Below are 24,690 nucleotides of genomic sequence, written 5' to 3' on the forward strand. Positions count from 1 at the left end.
ACACGATTGTTATTATCGGCTAATGCCGCGACCATTTTCGCATCGAGTTCTGCCACCGGCGCACTACTGCCGGTATGTCTTCCAGTAGTTGCGAAGGACTTGCAGTGTCCAGAGCATGCTCTTTTCTGATGGGTTAACTCTGATAGCGACTTTCCGTTGGTGCGAACATCTTGCAGGTGATGCTGACCAGCCCTCGGCGGCGACACTTCACATCTCCTTTGTCGCTGCCAACCCTCAGGGGGCTCCCACGTTGGTCTTTCCATTGAAGGTCTTGTCCAAGCTGATGAGGGCCCACGGTTTATCGACAAGAATCTGCGTTGCTTATTCACTCCCATCAACTTATCGCGCTCCTTGTACCAACAGCTGTTGTACGTATTGCACTTACTTCGTCTGGCCATTACCTCGACTGGGGCGCTTGAACGGCATCACCTTGCGACTTAGTGGTCAGCTTCTAACATGAGAGTGAAACATAGCCTTAGTGGGTTATAAAGGGGGGCGGTCATCGTGCATAATCGCCTTATTCATACACGAAGCGGGTTTCCTCTGGTCCGGGACAGATCAAATGTGGCCCTCACCTGCGTCCCTATCAAAACAAATATCCTCAACAGCATACCAATTTCTCCAAGAAAACCAGGTGCCGAGCCCGGTCACCACACACAATACAGCCCCAGAGCAGCATAGCCTGCTCCATGCTTGTGACTCTGTGAAATGCACGGTGTTGACACTTGCTGGACCTAGAAACATTCCTAAGCTCCAGGCAGTGTTCACCCCGCTAAGCATAGTACCAGTTGTAAGCCATCTAGAGGCCCCATGGGAAACTCGCGTATCTGGCTGCTCTCCACTAATGGGCTTGATCTTCTGCGCCGCAATAGATATGGCAGTAGAGTGCGCAGTGGTGGCAATGGTGATGCAAGTACCAATCAGTGCGATGTGGAGGACGAAAAGAGTCTGAGTGGAGCGGCCTTCGCCACTTAATGAGCTTAGACCGGCTAATGCGGCACCACAGGCAGTTAGAGCTACAACGCTCCACCATCGCGGCCCCGTCATGGCTGCATATCGGCCGATGATGGGGCCAAGGGCTGTCGGGAGCAACAGGGCAAACATGACGCCTCCACTGGCAGACGAAGACCAGCCGAATCGCCGAAGAACAAACAGAGGGGCAGCCTGCCACTTTAGTATTTCGACATTGAGGGCAGCTGCAGTCAGACTTACAGCTTCTAGCCCGCATCGTACAATAACAGCCACTGTGGTTGCCAGAACGCTGCCGAGCCAGTTCCATCCTAGACGTCTCAAAAGGACGTTGCGACCTGGCCGAGGGTTCGTAGGCCATGTCGATGTACCCCGAAGAAGTGCATCTGTTTCGGAAGCCTGCTGGACACGTGTTGATATTGTCCTCGCAGGGTCTTGTTCACTTACCAACAGCCGCAGTCCGATATCCACAGCAATCAAAAATTCCACCACTCCAAATACGGTCCAATGTCCGCACGTTTCATATAAAGGCCCTCCAAGTAGAGGACCAACGAGCTCACCAACAGTCGCGCCCATCGTAACATACCCCATACACTGTCCAAGCCTTTGCTCGCTGACTTGGGATATAAGGAACGCAACACCGGCAACCCACACAACGGCTGTGGAGGCTCCTTGAAGCCCACGAGCCACAATTATGAGTGCCGGCGTAGTGGCGAGGAAGAAGACCAGAGTCGACGTGAGCATAATCGATATGCCTAAGATAAATGGCCTACTTTTCGAGATACTGACGTCCGTGATATAACCAGCAAGCCCTGTCCAATGTTATCATGAAGCCATTCTTTCGAATATCTAGAGAACTCACAGTTCGATAGCAGCGAAGCAACACCGAAAGCTTCGAGCGACAAAGCCGCCCAATTCTGGACTATAACGTGTTAAAACCGCGTGCCCTTTTGTGTCAATGTGATTGAGCCACTAACCTTGGTGTTCTGGTACGCGTAGCCTACCAGAAAACAAATCCGGCAGGAAAGGTATCACCTTCACGTCACTGTTAAGGATGTTGTGGTTAAGGGTGCGGTAGCAAAGAAGATAAGCGCACCATACTATAAATCATGCAATCCTAGCTCCTAGGTGTCAGCGTATTTATTCGGTTATTTGAGAAGTCTGGGCTGGCCACCGTCAAAACAGCGAAAGAGACAGTAAAAGTCTTGAACTCTTCCGACGCCCGCATCATTGCAACTGAGGCCATATTGCTGCGCAAAAGGGTATGATGGCAAGGGGAAATTTTGTCAAAGAATGCCCCGTGGGAGTATAGTGTAGAGGTAGGTCGCCCCCCCAGTCCGGCAGGTCCGGAAAATACCCCCGCGTTTGCCAATGTCTCAGTGCGGTCACACATCGACCAAGCCATTCCCTGGACGCGGCTGAGTTGCTCCCAATCATATGGCCAGGTGAGGCGAAGTCTCAACGTTCCTTTTCGACACTTGTCTTCCGTGTTTCACCGCGGTCCAATGATGTTACAGATAGGACATGACGCCCAGATTGAGCAACTACTACATCACTCGTAGCCGCCGAATGGACAAATAAGGTGATGCTTATGGAGTGCTTGGGCTTTGAGTACATGCACGGCCTGACGGGCGTCAAACGCCGACTCCGTAGTTGTCTACTCAAAACCCGTCCCCCACCTCGTATTCTTCCCAGGGAGGTCCTTGCTCGGGACTATGGTGCATCCACGGGAAACGGCAGGGGACCTAGATGGTGACAGACGTTAAAAATAATCGGTAGGCTCCTCCGACTTAAGCCAGCTAATACAAGGGCTTGATGGAGTAAGAGAATACAAAATTACGTCGACTAGATAAGAGAAACGACGTTAAGCTACTAGGAACTCCTCGTAGAGGAACGGCTGCATGTTATAGTAAAGGTGAAAAACGTCGAGGCCTAAGTGGGCAAGTAAAATATAATTGGATCTTGGGAACCATGGGTAGACAGGCTAGTTGGTGAAGGGAGGGATGAACGTTCACTCAGTAAGGAATAGACACCACAAAGACGACAGGAACTCGCTCACGGCGCTGGAGGCGGGAAAGGCTTTGCGCCAGGTGTTCAGCGTGCCAAATATACGGCGGCTCGTCGAGTCTACAAGCTGGTCCCCGATTATTGCGCTAAAAGCATGGCACGGGCCGCTGGCGCCGGCTGAAGCACTTTGTTTGGTCAGAAGGGGGGGGGGAGGTTGACAAGCAGCAGTGGCGAATCACGCTCAGTCACTAAAGCAGTTAGCGTTCCGATGTACCGTAACGTAGCTCTCCACTCTCTTCATAGTCGAAAGCGGTGACCGGCTCCCTCGTTAGTACCCTCCAATCGCCCCTCTGAGGTTCACCTGTTTCGCTCTCTCAATGGTTCAAGTCGAATCACAGATTGGCTTCATTCAGGACCCATGGATACTTCCGAGACAGAGCAATTGTCGTCCGACGGAGACATCCGTGAAAGGCCCAAGTATGGGCAATACCGACTGTCGAGACGACAGTAGCACCGCAGATTGTGCAGCTAACAAAGATTGATTGCCAGCACTTTCCCCGCGATCCGGGCCTGCATTTTCGACATGGATGGGCTTCTCATCAACTCCGAAGACATAATCACCCAGTCCACGAACCGACTTCTCGAGAAGTACGGAAGACCTCCCTTTACTTCGTCGATCCGAGCCCAGCTTATGGGTGTCCCAGACTCCACCAACGGCGACCTGTTCCACAGCTGGGCCAACCTGCCGGTCCCTCGCGAACAATTCGCTCATGAATTGAAAGAACAATGGCGGCTGGACTTTCCCAAGTCCAAGCCGCTGCCTGGGACGGAAGAGCTCCTGTCTTGCCTCAGCCGTGCACACAGCGGCGCGATTGATGCGGGCGGCATTGAGCTTGCATTGGCCTCCAGCACGACGACTCAGAGCTACGAGTTGAAAACATCGAGCCCAGAAGCGAAACGGTTGCTAAGCTTCTTCCATCCCGACAAGCTGGTCCTGGGTGATGACCCGAGAGTGCGGCAAGGCAGAGGGAAACCGGCCCCTGACGTCTACTTACTCGCTTTGCAATTGATCAATTCGACGGCGAGCTCTGGCGGAAAAGCAATAAAGCCCGAAGAATGTCTGGTCTTTGAAGATAGCGTGGTGGGGGTAGAGGCTGGAAGACGGGCCGGCATGAGGGTTGTTTGGGTACCACATCCAGATTTGGCGGTTGAGTATCAAGCAATACAGAAGGAAGTGCTAGCTGGGAGAACTGGAATAGCTGAGATCGGAGACGACTGGCAGCTAGGGGCGGTTGATGATGGCTGGGCTGAATGTATACGAAGTCTGGAGCACTTCGATTACGAGAAGTACGGCATCAATGTACCGCCATAGATAACTTTACGAGACAGTGGCGTTTTGCGATTCAGTTGCACGCCACTTTCAATTATAAAATGAGCCTCGTCTGCCGGCCTTGTCTTCGGTCCTGCATGTGGTCCTTAGCTCTTCTAGGCTCCCGAGCCGTCGAGCTTATAGAGCGGTTCCAGCTTAGCGCTATGCTGGAAGAAAATGTAGCGCCTAATGAACCACGGCAACCAAGTGCCCACCTGGTAAGAAATGTGTCGCCGGGTAGGTACGCCAAAAATGTAGTCGAGCTCTTCCAGAGTGCGTTTCCTACTTTTATCAGCAGCCGCCGTGGACCAGCAAAGGATTTGCACTTACATGGTTTCGGGTACAATGAAAAAAATCACGAAAAATGCCAAGAGGTTCAAGCCGGCATAGAGGCCAAAGGCACCAGTTGCACCAAGCTTGGCCAGAAGCGATGGAAATGTGAGGCCGAGGGCGCTGCCGACGGCGTTGTTGACGCAGATGGTGAAGCCGGCGCCAAGCTCTCGGTGAGACAAAGGGAAGGCTTCGGAAAAGTAGATGGAAGGCAACGGTCCGATCCCTGGGGAATTTAACAATCGCCACCAAATCTGGCACAGAGAAACCTACCTGGTCCGTAAAAGGCTGTAAAAAGATAGATGAAAAACGCAATGAGGGGAACTCGCGCCCCAGAGCTCTCCGGCATGAGGAAGCAGAAGCCGGCCGCCAGGAGACACCAAGCCATGTTGGGGAAGGTGACCAGAAGCAAATTGCGTCGCCCAAATGTATCCATGGTATAGACAGCCGGGAAGGCAAAGACGAAAAGCACGATGCCAAAGCCCATGGAGGCGAGCAAAGAATTCAGTGCCGAATAGCCAGCCTCTGCGAAGATGGTAGAGCTATAGAAAGCCATTCTACAATAATTCGTTAGCTATGCTGATAACAATGATAGCGCTCGAAGATGACTGACATGTTGATTCCCGAAAACTGCTGGCTTATTACAATCCATGAGCTGGCCACGACAGCACGACGAAGGCGCGGGACCGTGACGAGCTCCCACGCGCGATGAAAGAAGCTCACCCCGGCAAAAGCGTCGCGCTCTTCCGCGACCTGACAGTGGGCGTAATACAGATCTCTGGCGGCTTGCATCTCGGTATTGCGCAGTCGGCAGAATGACTGGAAGGATTCGGGATACCGGCCCTTCTTCATAAGCCAGCGCGGAGACTCTGCGGTGGTGTCAGTCGTCATCTACGTGTCATCTGCCGTGACGGAAGTATATGAACACACCTGGGCAGAACCAGACAAAGATGCAGACTGGAACAGCGGGGGCAAAGGCAGCTGCAAGCTGGAACCGCCAAGCCAAGCGGCCGATGCGAAAAAAAATAAGGTTGAAGCAGTAGCCGACAAACATTCCAAACGACACCCACATCTGGAAGCTGGTGACGAGGCCACCGCGAATGCTCGCAGGGGCTACCTCGGCAGAGAACACCGGGATCGTCGAGATCTTGATACCCATGCCGAGACCCATAAACAGGCGGCAGATGAGCAGACCTTGCCAGTTTTGAGTAAAGGCTTGAGCGAGCACGGGGAAGATGCAGAAGAGACCCGTAAGGAAAACGGTACCGCGGCGGCCGATGAGGTTGTTGACAGGGTCAGCCGCCCAGGCGCTCAAGAGGCCAAAGAGCGTCGGACCAGAGTTGATGACACCAATGAGCCAGCCATTGTGTTCGATGCCGAACTCTTGCGGGAACGAGAGATTGGCCCCGTTGGCGCCCGTGTTGTCCCAACCCTGGACGGCAGAGCCAAGGGAGCAGAGGGCGACGGTGTAGTAGAGTGCTTTGGGTAGGTGCCAGCGGTGTGTGATCTCGCGCTGTAGCCAATACCGATCATCATCGGTGAACTCGGGAATGGAGGCGATTGTGTCCGGGTGCGGGTTTTGCGCCGCGAGAGCGCCTCGGAAGAAGAGATCCTGCTTGTCGGTGAAGCCATACTCGCCGCAGAAGGCGTTTACTTGAGACCTTAGGTTCTCCTTGGAAATTCCCATGAGCGGGTTCCAAATCCTAGCAGACATGTAAGCCTCAGTGGCCAAGCAGCCGCGGTGCATATTGGGACTCACTTGGCATTGATGTTGCGAGCATAGTTGTTGCCCGTGTCTTCGACATGGCTCAAGGCTTCGTCCTTGACGTCTTGAATGGTCTGGACATTGCCCTCCCGGTCCATGATGGCGGAGATAGTGACGGTCTCACCGCAGCACCAAAGCAGGTGTCGTGACAATGCAAAAGATGAGGAGTCTAGAAGCAATGCTCGATCTGATCGCGTGAAACGATGAAGCAAGTGGGTCGAGATATGTCGTGAGTCAGAGGGATCGGCATTCGTGTTATATAGATGGTTCCGGGTCCGTACAACGGCCTCTCCAACATGTAAAAACGCCACTGACCAGCAGTCCACGGCGTGCCGTTGGTGATGGCTGCCAGTACTATATATTTGTTGCTTCTAAGGGTCTAGTGTGACCCTCCCCCATGGGGTGATTAGCGGGTTCCACTCCCACTCAGTCGTGCACAAGGGGGTGGCCATGGTCTCACAGAGTCATGGCTCTCCCGTGTTCACACGTACCAGGGAGCGAGCTCCTCTGCCGGTCTGGTCGTGAACGACTTGGAGATGGAAAGCCAGCCAAGGAGTCGACAAATCGCAAGCAGATGGCCCTTTCAGCCGACATAGAGCAGTTGCAGTTTGAGCTATGCCCTTCACTCGGCGTAGTTAGAAAGCAGTGTCCGAATCGCCATTGTGCCGTTCAACCGTCCGCGGGCCATAAGCAGCTTCGAGGCGCTATTGGCCATAGTGCATGCCAGCCGCGATCGACAACAGTCCACCGGCTGCCTGGGGTGGCTTGCGTCTCGGCGGACACTGCTCCGGCTTTCGAGAGCCGGCGGGTCTTGCCCTGCACAGAGATCCCCATCCTAGGATGCGGGGTGCGCAGGTGCCCTGCGTGTGTCGGAGAATGGAGCAGGCGGTTCATTGGCTGGGACGAGTTGGAGAAGACGCCGGCGTCGGTGCACGCGTGGGTTGACGGCCCCCCACTGTCTCGCATCTCGTAGGGGTCGCCCTGCGTGTCTCGCGATTCTTGCCCAAAGGCCTGCACAGGACCGGCACGGGGCCTGTACAGGCAACCCCGCACAGCCAAGATCGTGAAGGCGGGATGGATATGGATGTGAGGCGATGTTGGTGTATCTACCTGTAGGTAGCTGTCTGGAGAAGGAAAGTGCGTACGTACTTGGTACACCAGGCAAGAGGGCACACGTGACAGCATCCGAGGGGCAGGCCTGCGCAGGCGTCCTACCAGAGCACATGCCAGCTACGAAGTACCTCGCATCTACCTTGCAGCCGGCGGGCATCGGGCGTCGCTGCAATGTTCCTCGCGCGTGCAGGTTGACCGTTAGCCGTCGACTTTCTGGTGCCGTTGCGACGCACGCCCACCCGAGCACAACCCTGCGTGTGCGCACTCACACGGCCCGGCGAGGGTGGACCTCAGCCTAAGGCGTCGGCGACTATGGGAAGTTTCCATGGCTGGCCGAAGGGACCCAGCGAAGTCGCCGCATTTACATGGAGAGGGTATTGCGTGTGTGCCCCGGCCTGTATACGTATAAGACTGCCCTGCTCTGAGCTTATCTGTTATATCAAGCCTCTCGTCCTACAAGCCAGCTCTCATGCTCCCTCCTACATCCACCTACGAGACCTTCGAATAGACTCGTCTTTCAACCCGTCTTATATTCGAGACCCGAATCGAAAACCTGAAGAATATTGAACAAGCAAGATGGGCAGCACAGACGCCCAGACATGGCTCGAGAAGCTCGAGGAGCAGCGTCAGTCCCGCGTCGCAGCGCCCTGCTTTTCGAGCCCTAGCTGACAGTTGAGGTCTTCAGTCAACGTCGACGTGGACTGGATGGACCCCGAGTACATCAAGAACATGCCCATCAAGCCCCACGACCAGACCAGCAACCAGCTCTGGGTCGACATTGAGCTGGGCAGCCCCTCCAACGCCGACCTCCTGGCCCAGACGGCGCGCGAGCTCAAGGACAAGGGCTGGCTCGCCATCTACACCCGCATGGTGCGCCTCCTCGCCCCGTTCAAATTCATTCATAGTTGATAATGGCAAAATGCGCTGACGAGACCAGGCCGTTCTCATGTGCAAAAAGAACATCGACCTCATCCAGGGCCGTGTCCTCCTCCAGACGCTCCCCTCCAAGGCATACGACACACAGGCGACGCTCGAGCACGCACGCCTCTACGACGCCGAGTTTGCGCGCGCCGGCATCGGCCGTGACCGGTACTGCATCAAGATCCCGTCAACGGGCGCTGCCCTCAACGCGGCCAAGATCCTGGGCGCCGAGGGCATCCCGACGCTGGGAACAGCGCTGTTTGGTCTCCCCCAGGCAATCGCGTGCAGCCAGGCGGGGATGCTGTACATCAGCCCCTACTTCAATGGTTAGTTCACAGATTGTTTTGTAGCCACACAAGGTGGACAAGGGAGAGAAACTTTGGCTCACCTGCTCCTTTCAACAGAGACTCGCGCACATGATGACCTTTCATTGTGGCCCGACGTCGAGGACCCCGCTACGCAGCACCCGATGAGCGCGCGCGTCTTCCAAATCCTCGAGACGTACCGTCGATTATACAAGGAGACGGGGCGAGAGCAGCCGCTGCTGAAGAACGCGAGCTTCATCTCCGCAAAGGAGGCCATGGCGGCGGGCGAGCTCGGTTGCCACTCGGCCACCATCTCGCACACAGTGCTCAACGAGCTCGCAAAGCTCCAGTACGACGGCAAAAAGCAGCCCGGCGAGGGCGTGCCCAAGCCGGTGCACGTCTACCGCGATGCGGGCCCAACGCCCGAGCGCCTGCGCAAGCTGGCCAAGATCGATCCCCTGGCGGCGGCCAAGTGGGACGGTAAGCTGGCGAGCACGGACACTGACTATCTCGTGAACGGAGGCGCGGAGTTGACCAAGGCGATCGAGGCCGACCCCATCTCCAAGGAGCGCCTGGCGATTGCGTTGGAGCTGTTTACCGGTGGTGAGAACCGCAGCAAGGAAAAGGTCGAGAAGGCCCTGGCTGCCCTGTAGATTCTTGAGAACAGAAACGGGCTGTGACGTAGTGCGTGATAGAATAAGGTGTTGGGAATGATGCGTTCCACATTGTGATTGATGCGTTGAGACTCTGTCCCCGTAGACAGCACGAGGCCCTCATATGGAGCCGCTGTAGATGTGTGCGTGGTCGCCGCCAAAAGCTCGCGGGTCGGCAATGTCCAAGTTGCCCACTCGATCGCAGGATCCGTCCTGCGCGAGCTCCATATCCGTGAGGGGCAGTCCGTAGGTCTGCACCATGGATTGTTGGGGCAGACCCTTGGTCGTAGTCGAGAAGAGGTCGCCGAAATCGGTTTGAAGGCCGGGCATGGCGAAGTCGGGCGCCGACGGGCTCCACGACGCTCCGCCCATGTGGCCCGCAGACGAGGCCGATCCGACCGGCAGCTGCATGAGGCCCAGCGAGTTCTCGAGCTCCAGTTCGGGGGCGCCAAAAGGCTCGGGCTCCTCGAGGAGAGCGGGCTCGTCGCCGGCCGGGAGCAGGTCGTTGCCGCCGCCGGCGACCCAGTCGTCCACGCGAAGGGCTGCGACGGGACGCATGCTCCCCTGTGGGATCGCGGGGCTCTGAGCGGCAGCGACGGCGAGATCGTCGACCGGTAGGTCCCGCGGGAGGCGCACGTCGAGCCCGGCGGTGGCTCGCCAGCGGTTGAGCTCGACGAGGAGGCCGTCGCGTTCGGCCAGCAGCGCGTCGACGGTGCGGAGCGAGTGCGCGGCCTCCTGCCGCTCGGCCCTGATGAAGGTGATGCTCTCGTCGACGACGACGTGCTTGGAGAGGCGGTTGGGGTCTACCGACTGGAGCGAGGGGACGAGGGACGCGAGCGTCTGCCGTTCCGTTAGTCATGTATCATATGCGAGCCCTCTCCTCCCCCCCGTGGCCTGTATGCACTGTGGCGACTTTTCTCTGCTTCGTACGAAGTGATGTAGACGGAGACGGCCGAGGACGGAATGGGACGGGACGGACGGGCTGACGACTCACCTGCAGCCGCTCCTTAAAGGCCTCGCGCCGGGAGCGCTCAAAGACGCGGTGGACGGCGCGGTCATCGGCCGTCCAGTTCCTGATGCGCTTCTTCTTCTTGCTGTTGCTGCCTCCGGCCTCGGCGGCGGCGACGGTGGACTTGGCGGAGGGGCCTGCAACGCCGGCAGCGGTGGCGGACTGGGTGGACGCCCGCCGGACAGGCGGCGAGGGCTCGCCCGAGGACGACATGAGGGGAGGTGGAGTTTCAGATGTTGCAGCAGCAGCAGTAGCAGCCGATGAAAGAGGGGGGAGGGGAGAGATGAGATGAGATAAGATGGATGAAATCCGCGCGCGCCCGGAGCAGTCTAGTCTGGCGACAGGCGCGGCCAACAAAGTCAACGTCCCCTTGTCTGGTGTTGGTGAGGCATGAACAGGGCGCGCGGCCGCACCCCCACAACGGGTTTATCGGGTGAGGTCATTGATGGGGATTGAAATGAATGCCTGACGAACGGACGGACGGACGGGGCGGGACGGAGTGGGTAGCCCTTCTCTCTCACTCTCTCCTCTCTCTCTCTCTCACTCTGTCTCGCGCGCTGCCTTCTTCGGAGTCGACACCGGCCCGCACCAACGAAAGGGATGGAAACAATGCCGGATGGCAACTAGGTTCACGGCGGGCCAACGACGGCTTGGTCTCGCCGCGGGGCAATGGGGAAAGTTGGGGTAATACAGATAGTTACTGAACCACTAACTCAAAACGTGGGACACTCCACAAGTCCACATCACTCTGTCGTCGGATGTCGATGGGGCGGCTGGCCATCCGCGGGCAGGCATCGTGACAACCGTTGGCTGCCACATCTCAGCTGAGCTCGAAGCTACCAAATAACCTCCTATTGCCAAGCTACTACCTATTGCCCGGTCGGTACATATGTATGGGGCTTTTCAGTAGTTAGACGCGCACTCAAACGTCACACCACTCGCAGAGGACCTACAGCGCAGTGTCCGACTACCACTCACCAAGATGGCGGAAGCAGTCTATCACGCACAGTGCAGCCGGCTGAGTCCAGGGAGCGCACTATCAAGTCATAGCTCATCGACTGATTAGCCTGTGTTTGACTTGGCGGCCAGGATTTTCCCAGGCTCGTGGTTCGGCCCCCCTTGGTCGCGTCGCTGCCACCTGGACCTTCACACATGCACGAAGCTTGCTCTCTCACGTTTGGTCTACACCCGTCCGCATGTCGTGCTTTCAAAGATCAGCCCTGCGGTTGGAATTTTCCCCCATAATAGCCTTGCTGTGCGCTGCACCCCCTTACCTACGTATCATCGTGACCGGACAAAACCCATGCCCCGTGCAGCACCAGCGGCGCCCACTTATACGGAGCCCGGTTGTCCCTGCTCTCTCTCAGCCGCTTGACGACTCGCTGCAGAGCAATCGCCAGGTCAACCATCACGCCCTCCTCATGCCCCATGGCATCGTCACCCGTCGTCTCCTCCAACAGCCCCATGACCAGGTTCGCGGTGGCAAGGTTGAGCTTCCACATGGTGCCGATGACCGACGTCGCCCCCGCGCACAGGAGGGCGCTGATGATCCCGATGGGGTCCTCGGGGGCGCCCAGCGCCTCGTTGGCCGACGAGCACGCCAAGAGGGTGACGTGCGAGGCGATGATGTCGACGGCGAAAAAGTCCGACGTCGTGAAGACGTGGGAACGGCTGCCGGGCGCGTGGTGCGGCGGCCCAGGTGAGCCGCTACTACTACTGCTGCTGCTGCTGCTGCCGCCCAGCTCCAGACCCTGTTGCAGGACGTCTTTTCCCAAAATCGCACTACCCTCGTCTAGGTCGCAGTGGCCGAGGAAGCAAACGCGATCGGCTTGCAGGGCGGACACGAAGCTTGCGTGAGTAACCTCTCTGCCCACGACGACCGTTTGTGCCCCGACCCTGCGTGCGGTGTCGCGTGTCTTTTCATAGCACTCGTCTCTGAGTTTCTCCTCGGCCTCGTTCAGCTTGTCTCCGGCAGACGAGTCTTCAGCAGCAGCAACATCCGGTTGGTCTGTCCGCTCGAACACGGCGACATAAGAGCGACTCATATCACGGGCCGTCCGCTGCCTCCCCATCTCCCGCGTCACGCAATGCGCAAAGGACGTCATGCTCGCCGCGTACACGATGGGGTTACGCTCCAAAAGGGTCTCCTGCTTGTCCTTCCGCTTTCCAGGGCGGTTGGGCATCACAGCCGCATGGAGCGGGATGCCTCGCAGCACGTCATCCGGACAGAAGACGAGCAGATCCCCCTCGGCAGAGAGCGTCAACAACCCCTCCACCACCTTGAACATCTCTTTGAGGAGATTGTAGCTCCTCTTGTCCGAGCCAGATAGCTTTGCCTGCTCACAGGCCGCTGCCCATTGCGTCTTCCACAAGCTCATTTCCTCCGCCGTGACGGTGGTCTTGAAGAATTTCAAACCCGCATCCGAGACGACGAATGCTGCGCAGCACCCGTCTCGAACTGTCCAGTCAACGAGCAGGATTCTCCGGCTCGCGGCGTCTGGTGATCGAGTGCTGATCTCGGTCAGGGACGCCAATGACTCCGGTCGTCCTTCACGGAGGTCCAGCACTTCTCGGAGAGGGTCCCGCAGTCTCATGGTGTCCCGGTGCGCTTGCAGCTTGTTTTGTATACGCCAAGTTTCCGCGGAATATGGGACCGACGCATCCCTCACTTGCTCCGCCAGGTTTTTCTCCTCATCCAACAGGCGTGTGAGCTCTGCATCCGCCTCAATCAAAACTCGTAGGTGGACTGGTATGTTGATGCCAAGGGCCAGCATGTCGGAGAGACTGCGTGCTCTGGCCTTTTGCAGCCATTCCCAGGCCATCATGTCATCATTCGTCTGCTCGCTAACGTACCTGGCGACCTGCTGGAGTTGAAGCACTGAATTGTCGCTCTGGAGAGCCTGCTTGCCTGTCACTGCCCGTTGCCGAGAAAGCAGGGAGACTTGGTTCCTTTCCGCGGTGGCGAGCTCATCTGCCTTGTTGACCCATTTCAGCAGCATCGAGTGTGCTTCCGTGGACTGGACATTGACCGCACTCTCTTCGACATGGATGCGGAATCGATCCCACCACAAGAGCACCAGTTTCTGGCAGTAGCTCCGCTGCGTGCTCAACCGTCCAAACTTCTCAACAATCGCTAATGCATCCGTCAAGTTCTTGACGGCCAGGGAGAAGCCATCAAAGGTCTCGGTTTCAATGAGTTTCCAAAACTTCTCGCACGTCAGACCGAGCCTTGCTTTTGCCATGCCCATCTCCAGTTGATGCTCGCCTTCTTCGAACATCGCAATCGCCGCCTCTTGGAGATCTGCCGCTGTCTTCAAAATTCGAATAGTGACTTCACGGGCTCGTTCGAAGTCATTAGCTGCGTCGAGGAAGACGAGTTCACCTTGTAGGTGATCGGCATTGCATAACAACAACTCCCCCCTGTGAAGCCTTGCCCGTCTCTCGTCCAAGGTTTCGCACAACCCTTCGATGGCGTCATATATCAACGGCCCAATGAGGTCCATCTGGGCCTCCCCACGGATTTTGCACTGCCCGATGTATGTAGCCGCAATGTCGAGAAGGCGTCGGACCTCAGCATCTCGGTGCTCCATGTCCACGGTATCGGCCACGATGCCCCGCACCTTGTCGAGCTCTGATCGAAGACAGGCAAGCTCGCGTTCGGTATCACTGACTTCCTCCTTTGTCGATATCATTTTCAGCCGTGCATCAAACGGGTCAAGGCCTTCATCAATAAAGATCTTTCGTGGCAGAGTGTCTGGTCTGCGAGAGAGACATTTGGCTGCTTTTTCGCTTTCCCCCATCTTTTTGTATTGCTGGCGCAACTTCTGCAAGACGTAGAAAATGACGTTTGGAGCATCGAGATCGGCAATGTTGTCGTAGAAGTGCTCGAGGTACTCCAAGTCCTTGGGGGTCTTGCAGACTGTGGACTGCCAGTCAAGGACATCTGCCGCATCCGGTGAAGTTTGCAGCTGCTTTGATCGGCAAAGACTTGAAAGCCGAGACCAGTCCTCGTGGACTCGCGACCGCAGTGATGCAGGCGGCGTGGCAAGCCCATGCGTATTGATCAGAACAATCGCGCGAAGGCAGCCCATTGCTGCTCTGAAGTTCCCGACGTTCTCCAGACGACGTTTTATTTCCCAAAGCTCTTCGGTATCGTGTGTGGCGGTCTTATAATTGCTTTTGTGCTTCAGGATGTCCACGCGAATCTCTAGAGCCCCGGTAGCATGCTGGGCGTTATCAAACAGCCGCGCCGCCGTGGCGAGCTCCCGCAGCCAACCATCGCCACCTTCATCGCATCTGATATTATCCGCATAACACCACAGAGCTTGGGCCCGTGCGAGCTCGGGCAGCTCCTCCACCGCGAGCACGTCCTTTAGGAGCTCCGTGTTGGATATCTGGTCTGAAAAGTTGGATAGCATGGATATCTGAAAGGCATCATCGAATCTCTGTTCGACGAGCAGATGGCGTACAAGTGATGCTTGGAACTCCGCTGAGAACGATGGAAGGTTGAAATCGGGCTGATACCCAAGCAATCGAGCATATGCTAGTAGGCTGTGGTACATAACAGCAATGGTCACCTACGAGACGGTCATCATCTACAATAGTCTGAGACCCTTTAAAATGGCATCAATGTTACTTACCATCGTCGAGCTGTCAAAATCCACTTCTGAACGCCCGAGAAGGAACATTGTGTACGTTTCGACGCTGCGGCGTAACGGGCTTTCCATCTTGACAGTTGATGCGGCACTCGCAGTAGCGCGAAGCATGTCAAAGAGAGCCAAAATCCGAGGCTCCAGGGTATTTCTATCGACGCTAGAAAGCAGTTCCAGGAGAATGTCGTTACACTCTCCCAAGAGCCCCTGGCTGAGTTTCATGGCAGCAATTTCGATCCTGAGGGGCGCGGTTTCGCCATGAGGGTACTCCTGGAGAGCCTCATGAAAACGCTGGCTCGCGTCCGTGTACAAGCCACGATCTCTGAGGCCCCTCGCCTCAGTGACTCTGTCGCTCATTTGCATGTCGTTTTGCCTTGGTGTTTACAAAGTTGCGGCACCTGGAACTGGTTTCCTCAAGCGAAGATCGACGTCCTTCAGTTGCTATATGGGACAGGGGACTCTTCGTTAGGCGCCCTCGCGCACGTTCCGCCTCCAGCTTCGGACTGGCCAATGATTACACGGTTCAATGGCCGCACAGGGTGACTACACCAGTCATGCCCGTTGCCACTCAGCTTTGACTATTTGTTTCAGCTGCTGCAACGCTATCTGAATTATAAGCATCGATTGGACATCTCGTGCAACTGCCCCTGACCGCACAAGGCCCGACCCTTGTAGCTGAAAGGCAGAAAGTTGTGTGAGGCGAGCTGGAGGTCAGCCGCAGAAATGTGCAACGTTCTCTTTTTCGACACGTCTTTTCTTTGATTGGATATTCTTAGCCTACATAAGGTAAGAACAAAGGCCCTTGTGTCCAGGCGCAGTCGTGTCCACACGTCTTCCACCTTACGAAATCTAACCGTAAACATGGACAACGACTCGGAAATACACGGGGACCTACGCATAGACATGAATACTGACCCATCGTCGGAACTGTCGCGCACCATTGATCTCGAAGTGGATTACTCCGACCTTACGCTCGGCAAGACGAACAAGGGCCCAAGAGAGGTTTCGGCGGAGAAACGACGCGTGTTTCTGGAGCAAACTAGAAAGTGGCGAGTGTCTGTCGACGTCCAAAGGCTTCGACACGGCCTATACCGAAATCAAGCCGCAAGTCTGGTAGGATTTCGTTTCAACTTTTCGAGCCCCGACATCAAGAGCCGTATAATCAGCCTGCAAGTCCGTTTCAGTTTAGTCCCAGCAAAGCAAGGCGAACAGTTCCCACAGGTCCGCATTTTGGCACCCCACGAGATTAATACGGATGCCGTGGATGCTCACCTTTCCACGAACGAGGCGCGTAAGATGGGGGTATCCATTGAGCAACCTGGCTTCGGCGTTCCGCTATTACAGGGTGGTGCGTGGCGGGAGACGGCCAAGACAGTTGATTACTTGCATACATTCCAACAACAGCTCGAGGGCGACCTTTTCACATCAGAGGATGCGAAAGACGCGGGACTGGAAGATGATAATTGCGTTGAGTGGAAGGTGTTGGAGAACGAATTGAGTAAACGTGGAGTCCCTTCAATGTTGCGGACAGCTGTTGTGTTTACGCGCCCAGCGCCCATTGTTCACGGACTCCTCGAGGTGCAAGTGAGGACAAGTTCGGACTCACCTCTGGGCACCCTCTTCTGTGGCGCCGCTTGGTCGCGGTCTAGCCCTCTCATCCTACGACAACAGACGACGGTTGGCTCGCCCTTGCCGTGTGAAAGCCGCGACTTCAGCGAATTAACGGACGAGGACTTTGGCAGACTGATAGGATACGATCCATTAACGCCGGTACGGCATCTGCATAGGCCCTGTCTCAGTCTGACACTCGCTGATGTTACCAGGAAATCACCGTTACTTACAGACCGGACGAAGACATGTAAGAGAAAACTTATATGTGGGCACATGAGGTAAGGGTGGTCTGGGCAACTATATAAACAAGTCATGGCTACATCAATTCTCGCGGAATGGGTTGTCCAAATCGACGCCCGGCAATGCTGGCCACGGGACGCTATATATGGTCAAGACGGGGAGAGTGCCCGTCCCAAACTGAAGTACCGGTCGTCTTGAGTGCGGAAGTAGCTCTCGTGCTTCATGGAATAGGATGTAGTCACCAGCGATTCGACCAATACCCCGAGTGAAGGTATGCGTCCTTTATATATGCTTCGAAGTTGGCGAGGCAGTCGTCTTATGTCCTTGTTCTGGCGCTGAACGGGGGACGCTTGCGCGGCTGTCGTGTAACTACCTTTGTCCCGGAAAATTAAAGGAAAAAATAGTAACAGTGAGAACATTGACCTATAAGGTGTCATGAAGAGGCGGGGCCTGGGATTCGATTTGACATGTCGTGTCTTGGTTGTGCCCCGTCTTGTCATATGTAGATCACCTTTGCCGTATTGGTTGAAACGCCAATCCATGCGAAGTTTGCGGTCCATATAGACGTCGCTCAATCCGAGAATCTCAAATCTCCGTCGGAGGCGATGTATGTCGTGGTCATCAACGAGGGCCAAGCAACAAACTACCCAGGTGCCACTCTGGGAACACGGACGCTGTGAGAAGTCAGATTCCAACAGCGCGGCCAACAGCGGGGAAATTGATGAGCGAGGCATTGCCAGCCATGCAATCCAATAAGTCCTGGAGAGCCAACGTCGGAATACGCAACAGATATGCCCCAGCATGTTATTTATAGCTTCTGGATAAACCTTCCTTCTAGAAATGTGGCGTTCGCGGGTATAATAGTTGCACCGTGCTGGCCCGAGACTGCAGGGTCGGAGCTCCCCGTTCGCTTCGAGCAACGGCTAAGTGAGACGGAAGGACTCTGGTCTCCACACCGAGAAACCGAAACGAAAGGCCTCGGGTCGAGATGAGGTGTTGCAAGTCGCAATTCCACAACAGCAGCGCAAGTGATGAACTATTTGTGAGCAAACGTCGTCGTTTATTATGCGATGGACTTGGGACCCACAGGAGGACCCCTCTCGAGTCCCGACAAAGCTCGGAGACTTCCAAAGCTGCCGTTTTGCGCTAAGAATGTCGCCGAGAGACGTCACTTTGTCCCAAGTCCGCATGAGGCGGGCTAAGATTGGGCCCAAGGGCGAATCGAAAAATTGTCTCGTTTTGAGGCGCAAGGCCAAGCAGCATATGCCTCATTCAGGACGGTGGAGGATGGGTAGGAGCTGTGGTGCAAACCCCAGGCCCTGGAACCAGGGGCACCATGATTCCAAGAAGGCTGGATAACACGGTCATTCGTGGAAGTTTCGTCACGCGTGGCGTCTGTGCTGTGGTCGGGAATCCTAAGACCGACTGTGGATGCCAAACACCGAAGTGTTGAGCTCGACAGCGAGCGTTGAGCGGGACGGTTTGGTTGCTCGGGTCCAGTATCCCGGTGTGCCGAAGCTCGAACGGGGTCGACGCAGCAGGCTCGCGGCTCGGAAAGTGCGCTGATCAGGACGGACGCTTTTGCTCGTCATGATGGTGATGTCGGCGTTTGAACCGCCGTGGCGCCAGAGTCTGCAGGCAAATGCGAATGCGAACGTGAAATGCAATTGCCGACGGGAGTTCGGGCCGGGACTAGGTACGGGCTGGTATCCACTGGTACTGGTTAGTGGCCGACCGTTACTGGTAGGCATTGACAACTGAGGCACCGAGCAGCAGTGACGAGAGAAAATTTTGGTGTTTCGGCTGGCCCAAGCGAGCGAGTGACGCATCCATGCATGATGGCTGCTCAACCAAATGAACGTCGTCGATGTTTTAGCTGGCGAGGCAGGCGCGGCCCCCGGAGTATGTATTAGTATACTGTACGAAGTACATGGATGGCAGCAACAGCGCGGCGGCAGGCACGACCTCGTGCATTGCGTCGCCTTCTTTCTGCACTGCTGACCACACTTCGCTTTCCCGATACGGATGCACGATTCATCGCACAGTGCTTCATGGTCCATCCCCTTTTCCATGAACGTACGGGGGTCTCCGGGGAGCGGATTACCTAGAGTAGATACCTCCTAGGTACGAAGTAGGTAAGCTTCAATGGAAGGGGCATGGAAGCCAGGCAAGCCAGGGTCTGCTGAGATGCAGTCCTCCAGGACATGGAATGCATGCAAGGCCACATCTCCAGCTGCCCGCATCCCCTGACTGAGCCTGAGCGACCGCTATCTCCATTCGTCTTACATGCCTGATACATGCGCACCAACCGCGACAGTGCACGCGAGCCAGACTCCCCAGGCTCTTGAGGGGCCATACGCGCGGGCATGCTTGGTAACCAAATAACCTGTCGTTATGGCATCTGCAGATCCTGCCCACCTCGCCGAGCTTCGTCGAACGACGAGCCTGCCCATCCTCCCAAGTCCCGGGGGGGGGGGGGGGGTTAGCGGAGAGCTATGCACCAGCCAAGCACAACGGGCCCCCATTGGCGGAGAATCTCGCGTCGCACAAATCCAACCTAACTGCTGCGACAGCGGAGGGACACCCTGTGTAGTCGCTGGGGTTTGCGCAAGACCCGCCACAAGGCGTCCGGGAGCCACGCCTGGCGCGCTTGCATGGTTGATGACGGAGCAGCTGCACGCCGCCGTGGCAGGCAGTGCAGTGGGGAGCAGGCAGGATGGCAGGCACACGCTCGCCCGCGGCAGGGCTCCCACCACCACCTCACCTGGGTTGGCCCGATGGAGCCCCCAATGAAAGCGCCGCTGAAGCGGCTACTGCATCCCCTCTTGGAACGCGGCGACGCCATCCCATCCCATCCCATCCTATTCCATCCCATCCTGCCTGGGTATCCTCACATCCTCCCCCCAAACCTCGTCTACCTCCCTGGCCCTGCTGACCCAGCTCGCGCCTCGTCCGGCGACTCTCTCTCCGCCACGGTTGTCGCCACCACACGACCGAACACACGGAGCGTGGCACTCGACTGGGTGAGCTTTTCGCCCCTCGCTCGGGCCCTTGCCCATCCCACATCCCGTCGTGCACCGGGCTCCCGTCGCCGCGGCCATCACCCCCTCCGCATCTCCAACTTCCGGCTACTCTTTGCGGCGCAGGGTTCGACTCATTTGCCCCAGATCGCTCTCGCCCGCTAGCACGCGGCACGATATCAACGCGAATACCACTAGCGGCTGGCCTACTGCTCGCCCCAAATTCTCGCTCGCACACTGCGCCTCTGGTGGAACAACTTGGCCCCCTTCGGTCACGCCCGCGTCTCCTTCCTCCCCCACGCCCTTCCACCAACGGCGTTCCAGAAGTCTCTCGCCTCAAGCCCTTGAACTTGGTATTCTTGTTCCCGAGGGGTCGCATCTCCGCAGCCCCAGCCAAGCCGTGGTCCGCTTGAGGATCGCCTGCCAGAGTCAGACAACTTGCTTGACGTCTTGCGATCGCCGGGGTTGTATCTCACCTGTCCCTCCCAGGTGTCCCCTGCTCTCGCAGTTTGTTTTCACTCTGCATTTCAACCCGATACTGGCCTCTCATATGCTGGTACTTTCTGACCAAGGCATCGACAAAACCTGCGACAGCACCCAAGAGGCAGCCGACACCCCCATTTTGCCAGCTCCCCGGTCGTTTTGACCTATCTAGGGCCAAAGTGGTGTCGTCGGATGACACTGCGGCGTCTTCAACGAGGCAACTTGTCAGAAGCCACTCTCAGCGACTCGGTCTGATTTCTATTCACCTTTCACCTTCTTTTCTCTGGCGCCTGACCGAAGCATCACTCGGGCACGTCCTGCCGTACCCCACACCACGTCGTGGATGAGTGCCGACAACAGAATCGCCGTGACATAAGGGGTCGCCGGTGCGGAAATATCGGCCTGACCCTTTCCAACACCGCGCGTGGTTCCACGAATCAGGACAATGGCTGCCGTGCAGCAGCTGTTAACCAGCCCCTCGCCCGGGCCCTCCCCCGCCATGGGGTTAAATGGCAACCCGGCATCTCCCGCCATGGATCTCGACGCCAGACCAAGCCAAAGCCCCGTCATGCTTCATGGGAGATCACTTCGAGGAGCTCCTGAAGAAGGAGACAAGAGGATAGTCGTCTTCGTGTACGGTCATGGACAGGATCGCATCGTATCTGTCTTCGCCGAGGTCCTGGGCAAGCCCTTCAGATTAAAGAGCAGCTTTGGCGATATCGTCGCCGCCGACCGTGGGTATGTTATCGGCATATTGGCTGGCGAGGCCAAAGCGGACGTCGAGACGAGAGACCGGGAGCTGGTCGTTGCCATCAACGCCCATTGCGTCCATCTGGGCATGCCCCCTGATGCCCAACTATCGACTCACTGCGACTACGAATTCCTTTATACCGAGCCTTCATCTTTTAGACGCTACCTGGCGAGATTCATCTCATTCGTCCTGGGACAGGTAAGCCATCATGAGGAACTCATGGCCAAGCCCAGGACATACTTCATGTCGACCACGTTCCCCGATGTTCGGGCCGCCCTGCCAAACCTGGACATCCTGACTGTCGGCTCCGATGCTGTCGAAATTCGCGTCGACCTACTTCGGGAGCCTCTTGGCGGCGGGAACTTTGCAGGCGTGCCCAGTCTTAGCTACGTGGGCGAGCAGGTGATGCTTCTGCGCCAGCGAACCGAGTTGCCCATCATTTTTACAACCAGGTGCACGAATGAGAATGGCAGGTTTCCCATGGACGACCCGGATCTCTACCACCGTTACTTATACAAGGCCATCCAGTGGGGAGTCGAATACATCGACGTCGAGCTTTGGCTGCCAGAGGCAATTCGACGGGACCTCTACACTAGGAGGGGGAACTCGCGCATCATGTCTGCATTCCACGATTTTTCGGGGACGTTCCGCTGGCCGTCGCAGTATGCACTCGATGTCTTCCAACGATCATGCCCGTATTCCGACTTAGTTAAGATGATTGCTATTATCAACGAGCATAACGAGAACTTTGAGCTCGAATACTTCCGGTCAAAGATACGCGCCGAGTTCCCTGACGCGCCTCCGTTTTCTGGAATCAACATGGCCGAGGTAGGACAGATCTCGCGAACGTTGAACAAGGTCTTCACACCGATCACGCATCCACTACTCCCCCTCATAGCTGCCCCTGGTCAGATGAGCACCGCCGAGATACACAGTGCGTTGGCTATGGTCGGTCAGCTGCCGAAGAAGAACATATTTGGCGTTAGCATATCGACATTCCGAAGCGCGGTGCCCCAGGCGCCTTTCTATGAGAAATGCTTCAACGAGCTGGGGCTCCCCCACCATTTCGCCATGGTCGAGCGGCCGCCAAACAACTTCACGGGCATGGAAGTGTGGTGCAACCAGAAAGATTTTGGGGGTGCCTACCTAGATCCGGGCATTTCGGTGCAGACACTCACAAAACACAACAAGTTTTTCGCCGGTTTGAACAACGGACGAGGCCCAACTCTGACGGAAGCAGCTAGAGCCATTGGCATCGTGGATACCATCGTCGTCAAAGCTGGGTCGTCGGCATCGTCGACGCCGGCCTCGCTGCCATCGAGCCCGCCGCATCAGCAAGCAGACGGCACGACGGCATCGAGGCAAGAGGGCCTCGGTTCCAACGCTTCGCTCATATTCGACAATGCTGGGTGGCGGGGGATCATGCATGCCTTGATCAGGGACTTGGCGCCCTCGGCATACTTTGGACGGGCGGCCGTGGTGCTCGCCTCTGCCTCGGACGACGCGGCACCCGTATTTTATGCGCTCAAGGCGCTCAAGATTGCAAAAATCTACACGGTCGGTTTCCGGACCCCACCCGGCCTCGCGCGCAACGCACCGCCCATCGAGCAGTTTATAAGTATGGAGTCGTTGCAACGAGCACGATCCGTCGCAGACGACACGGCTCCGTTCGTAATCGTGTCAGCGCTAGGGCCGGGTAAGAGCAACCTCGTCAGCATGCTGGTGAGGGTCTTTGGCGCCTCCGGACCACGAAACGGGTCAAACACTAAGAAGGTGTTCCTCAATCTTGCCGACGTGACGGCACAAAGCAAGAGCGATCCGAGCGATGCCGCCGAGAAGAGTGGGTTTTTGGCATACGGCGCGGCCGATGTGGCGGCGTTTTCGACGGTGGAAAGCCTTCGCCTGCTGGTCGGGCAAAACGTCCCGTACAGCTTCGTCCGGCTTGCCAGTGGCAGGAACCCGTTTTAAGGCGTTGCTGTGCTGGATGGGGCAACGTGGACGCGAAGCTTGGCCCGGTCCCGTCGGTGACACGGGGATCGGATGGGGAAGCATAGGCCTTGCTTGGATGCGCGGGGTGGATGACGGTGGAAATTTACGAACAGCAAGCATCTGTGTATGGCGTTTGGGGGGGGAACAACGGGGGCAGTGGTGCCGCTAGGTATGGACTGTTGGAGTTGGCTACTCATCACGTAGCCCGCCATTTGTCTCTTTTTTTCTATTGACGTGGCTTGAATACATGTTGCTCGGCGAGGCCGGTGTTTTGGTCGGGGAGGGGGCATGCATGTACGAAATAGTCTCGAGCGGTCTGCAGTCAGCAATTGATAACAAGTTGAAGAGACGTAAACGGGCCGGCGAGCCGGGATCATGCTGTGGATGGCGCCTTCGCGGCGTTGCGGCCAAGGCCGCGGGGAAGAGAATGAGACGATAATGGGCGACGTTTTGAGGCTAAGCAATGCATCGTCGTCAGCCACACCTCACCCGGGCCAGTAACGGGACGTGACACAGGGCCGAGCCCCGGGCATCGCGGGTCTTTTTTTCCCTTCTACCTTGGTCACTTGGGGCCGAAGATGCAGTGGTCTAGGGCACGTTTGGCAGTGTGCAACCTGAACAGTGAATACAGCCCAGGGAGGCCTCGCTTTCGATGGCCAGAGGGCAGGACTGGAAAGCCCTATGACTACGAAGTATGTACGAAGTAGTAATAACGTTAGGTATTACGAGTGACTGGTAAGGTAGGCAATACGTAGGGCACGGACCCGGTGCTCCGGCAGCATCGATGGAGACTTGATGAACCACGCGCGCGGGTGGGCAGGGGCTTTTCATCATGGCAATGATGGCATCCATCTCCGACACTCGTGCGAGTGGTGAGCCGCCAGCGTGAACTAAGGCTGTTGAAGCTCGCCAGAAAGGGTGCTGGCGCGGCGCTACAGCGCGCTAGGGGTCATCTCCGCGGGCGCTTACTGGCTCCCAGCAGGGTCCTCAGCAGGGTTCCGAGTGGGCGTTCCAGGTCTCCGGGGCTGGTTGTTGCCGCGATGCGCGGGGCCTCCACAGCAGCTGGGGCCCTGCATGGGCCTGCATCGACAGTGGCGCGCCGAGGGCCGGTGCAGGCCTGCTGTCGCTGGTGGTAGCTCCAGCTCTAGCTCTACTGGTAGCTGGTGCTGATGGTGCAGATACGTCGGTAGTAACTTAGCATCACCACCTCATCAACCAACACGTTTACACTTACTTACCTTGGGTTGGCGCGCATGGCAGGCAGGCGGACGCACCGCAGAGAGATGGGATGCACGACACTCTGTTCGATCACGATGGGGGCGAGTGTGACTCGTTGCTGTCAGATCGTGCGTGGGTGGTCCGGCCTGCGGTTCCGACATAAACTTGGTGCCACGCCCCTCCCCGATGCGCAGCCGCACGAGGAAGGAGCTCGGACCCTTCCCATCTTGACCATCTCCCCTCGATTTTTTTTCCTTCAGCGAATCGAGACAACGGGTGCGACCC

At 56.9% G+C, this 24,690-nt stretch overlaps 7 protein-coding genes across 7 annotated transcripts; 4 read left to right on the top strand and 3 right to left on the bottom strand.

The window, feature by feature from the left end:
• Positions 1 to 3,324: 3,324 nt before the first annotated feature.
• Positions 3,325 to 4,417, top strand: JDV02_002169 (Pseudouridine 5'-phosphatase). The gene is made up of 2 exons (XM_047983169.1): positions 3,325 to 3,453; positions 3,526 to 4,417. The coding sequence occupies exons 1-2, from the start codon at positions 3,395 to 3,397 to the stop codon at positions 4,346 to 4,348; spliced, it is 882 nt and encodes a 293-aa protein (XP_047839139.1). The 5' UTR covers positions 3,325 to 3,394; the 3' UTR covers positions 4,349 to 4,417.
• Positions 4,418 to 4,461: 44 nt separating this feature from the next.
• JDV02_002170 (uncharacterized protein) lies at positions 4,462 to 6,538 on the bottom strand (the record flags this gene model as incomplete). The annotated part of the gene is made up of 6 exons (XM_047983170.1): positions 4,462 to 4,627; positions 4,676 to 4,901; positions 4,949 to 5,232; positions 5,289 to 5,544; positions 5,606 to 6,378; positions 6,435 to 6,538. 6 exons carry the CDS (start codon positions 6,536 to 6,538, stop codon positions 4,462 to 4,464), a joined length of 1,809 nt encoding a protein of 602 aa, XP_047839140.1.
• Positions 6,539 to 8,129: 1,591 nt separating this feature from the next.
• On the top strand, positions 8,130 to 9,432 carry JDV02_002171 (Transaldolase; the record flags this gene model as incomplete). Its single annotated transcript, XM_047983171.1, has 4 exons — positions 8,130 to 8,178; positions 8,239 to 8,423; positions 8,491 to 8,800; positions 8,879 to 9,432. 4 exons carry the CDS (start codon positions 8,130 to 8,132, stop codon positions 9,430 to 9,432), a joined length of 1,098 nt encoding a protein of 365 aa, XP_047839141.1.
• A 120-nt stretch (positions 9,433 to 9,552) lies between these two features.
• On the bottom strand, positions 9,553 to 10,654 carry JDV02_002172 (uncharacterized protein; the record flags this gene model as incomplete). The annotated part of the gene is made up of 2 exons (XM_047983172.1): positions 9,553 to 10,272; positions 10,427 to 10,654. The coding sequence occupies 2 exons, from the start codon at positions 10,652 to 10,654 to the stop codon at positions 9,553 to 9,555; spliced, it is 948 nt and encodes a 315-aa protein (XP_047839142.1).
• Positions 10,655 to 11,715: 1,061 nt separating this feature from the next.
• Positions 11,716 to 14,859, bottom strand: JDV02_002173 (uncharacterized protein; the record flags this gene model as incomplete). The annotated part of the gene is made up of 1 exon (XM_047983173.1): positions 11,716 to 14,859. The coding sequence occupies one exon, from the start codon at positions 14,857 to 14,859 to the stop codon at positions 11,716 to 11,718; it is 3,144 nt and encodes a 1,047-aa protein (XP_047839143.1).
• Positions 14,860 to 15,954: 1,095 nt separating this feature from the next.
• On the top strand, positions 15,955 to 16,955 carry JDV02_002174 (uncharacterized protein; the record flags this gene model as incomplete). The annotated part of the gene is made up of 2 exons (XM_047983174.1): positions 15,955 to 16,863; positions 16,917 to 16,955. The coding sequence occupies 2 exons, from the start codon at positions 15,955 to 15,957 to the stop codon at positions 16,953 to 16,955; spliced, it is 948 nt and encodes a 315-aa protein (XP_047839144.1).
• A 2,848-nt stretch (positions 16,956 to 19,803) lies between these two features.
• On the top strand, positions 19,804 to 23,536 carry JDV02_002175 (3-dehydroquinate dehydratase). The gene has a single exon (XM_047983175.1). It carries the CDS (start codon positions 20,893 to 20,895, stop codon positions 23,164 to 23,166), a length of 2,274 nt encoding a protein of 757 aa, XP_047839145.1. The 5' UTR covers positions 19,804 to 20,892; the 3' UTR covers positions 23,167 to 23,536.
• The last annotated feature ends 1,154 nt before the right edge of the window (positions 23,537 to 24,690 follow it).

The sequence above is a fragment of the Purpureocillium takamizusanense genome, chromosome 2 (genome assembly GCF_022605165.1).
Source record: "Purpureocillium takamizusanense chromosome 2, complete sequence".
Taxonomy (NCBI): Eukaryota; Fungi; Ascomycota; class Sordariomycetes; order Hypocreales; family Ophiocordycipitaceae; genus Purpureocillium; species Purpureocillium takamizusanense.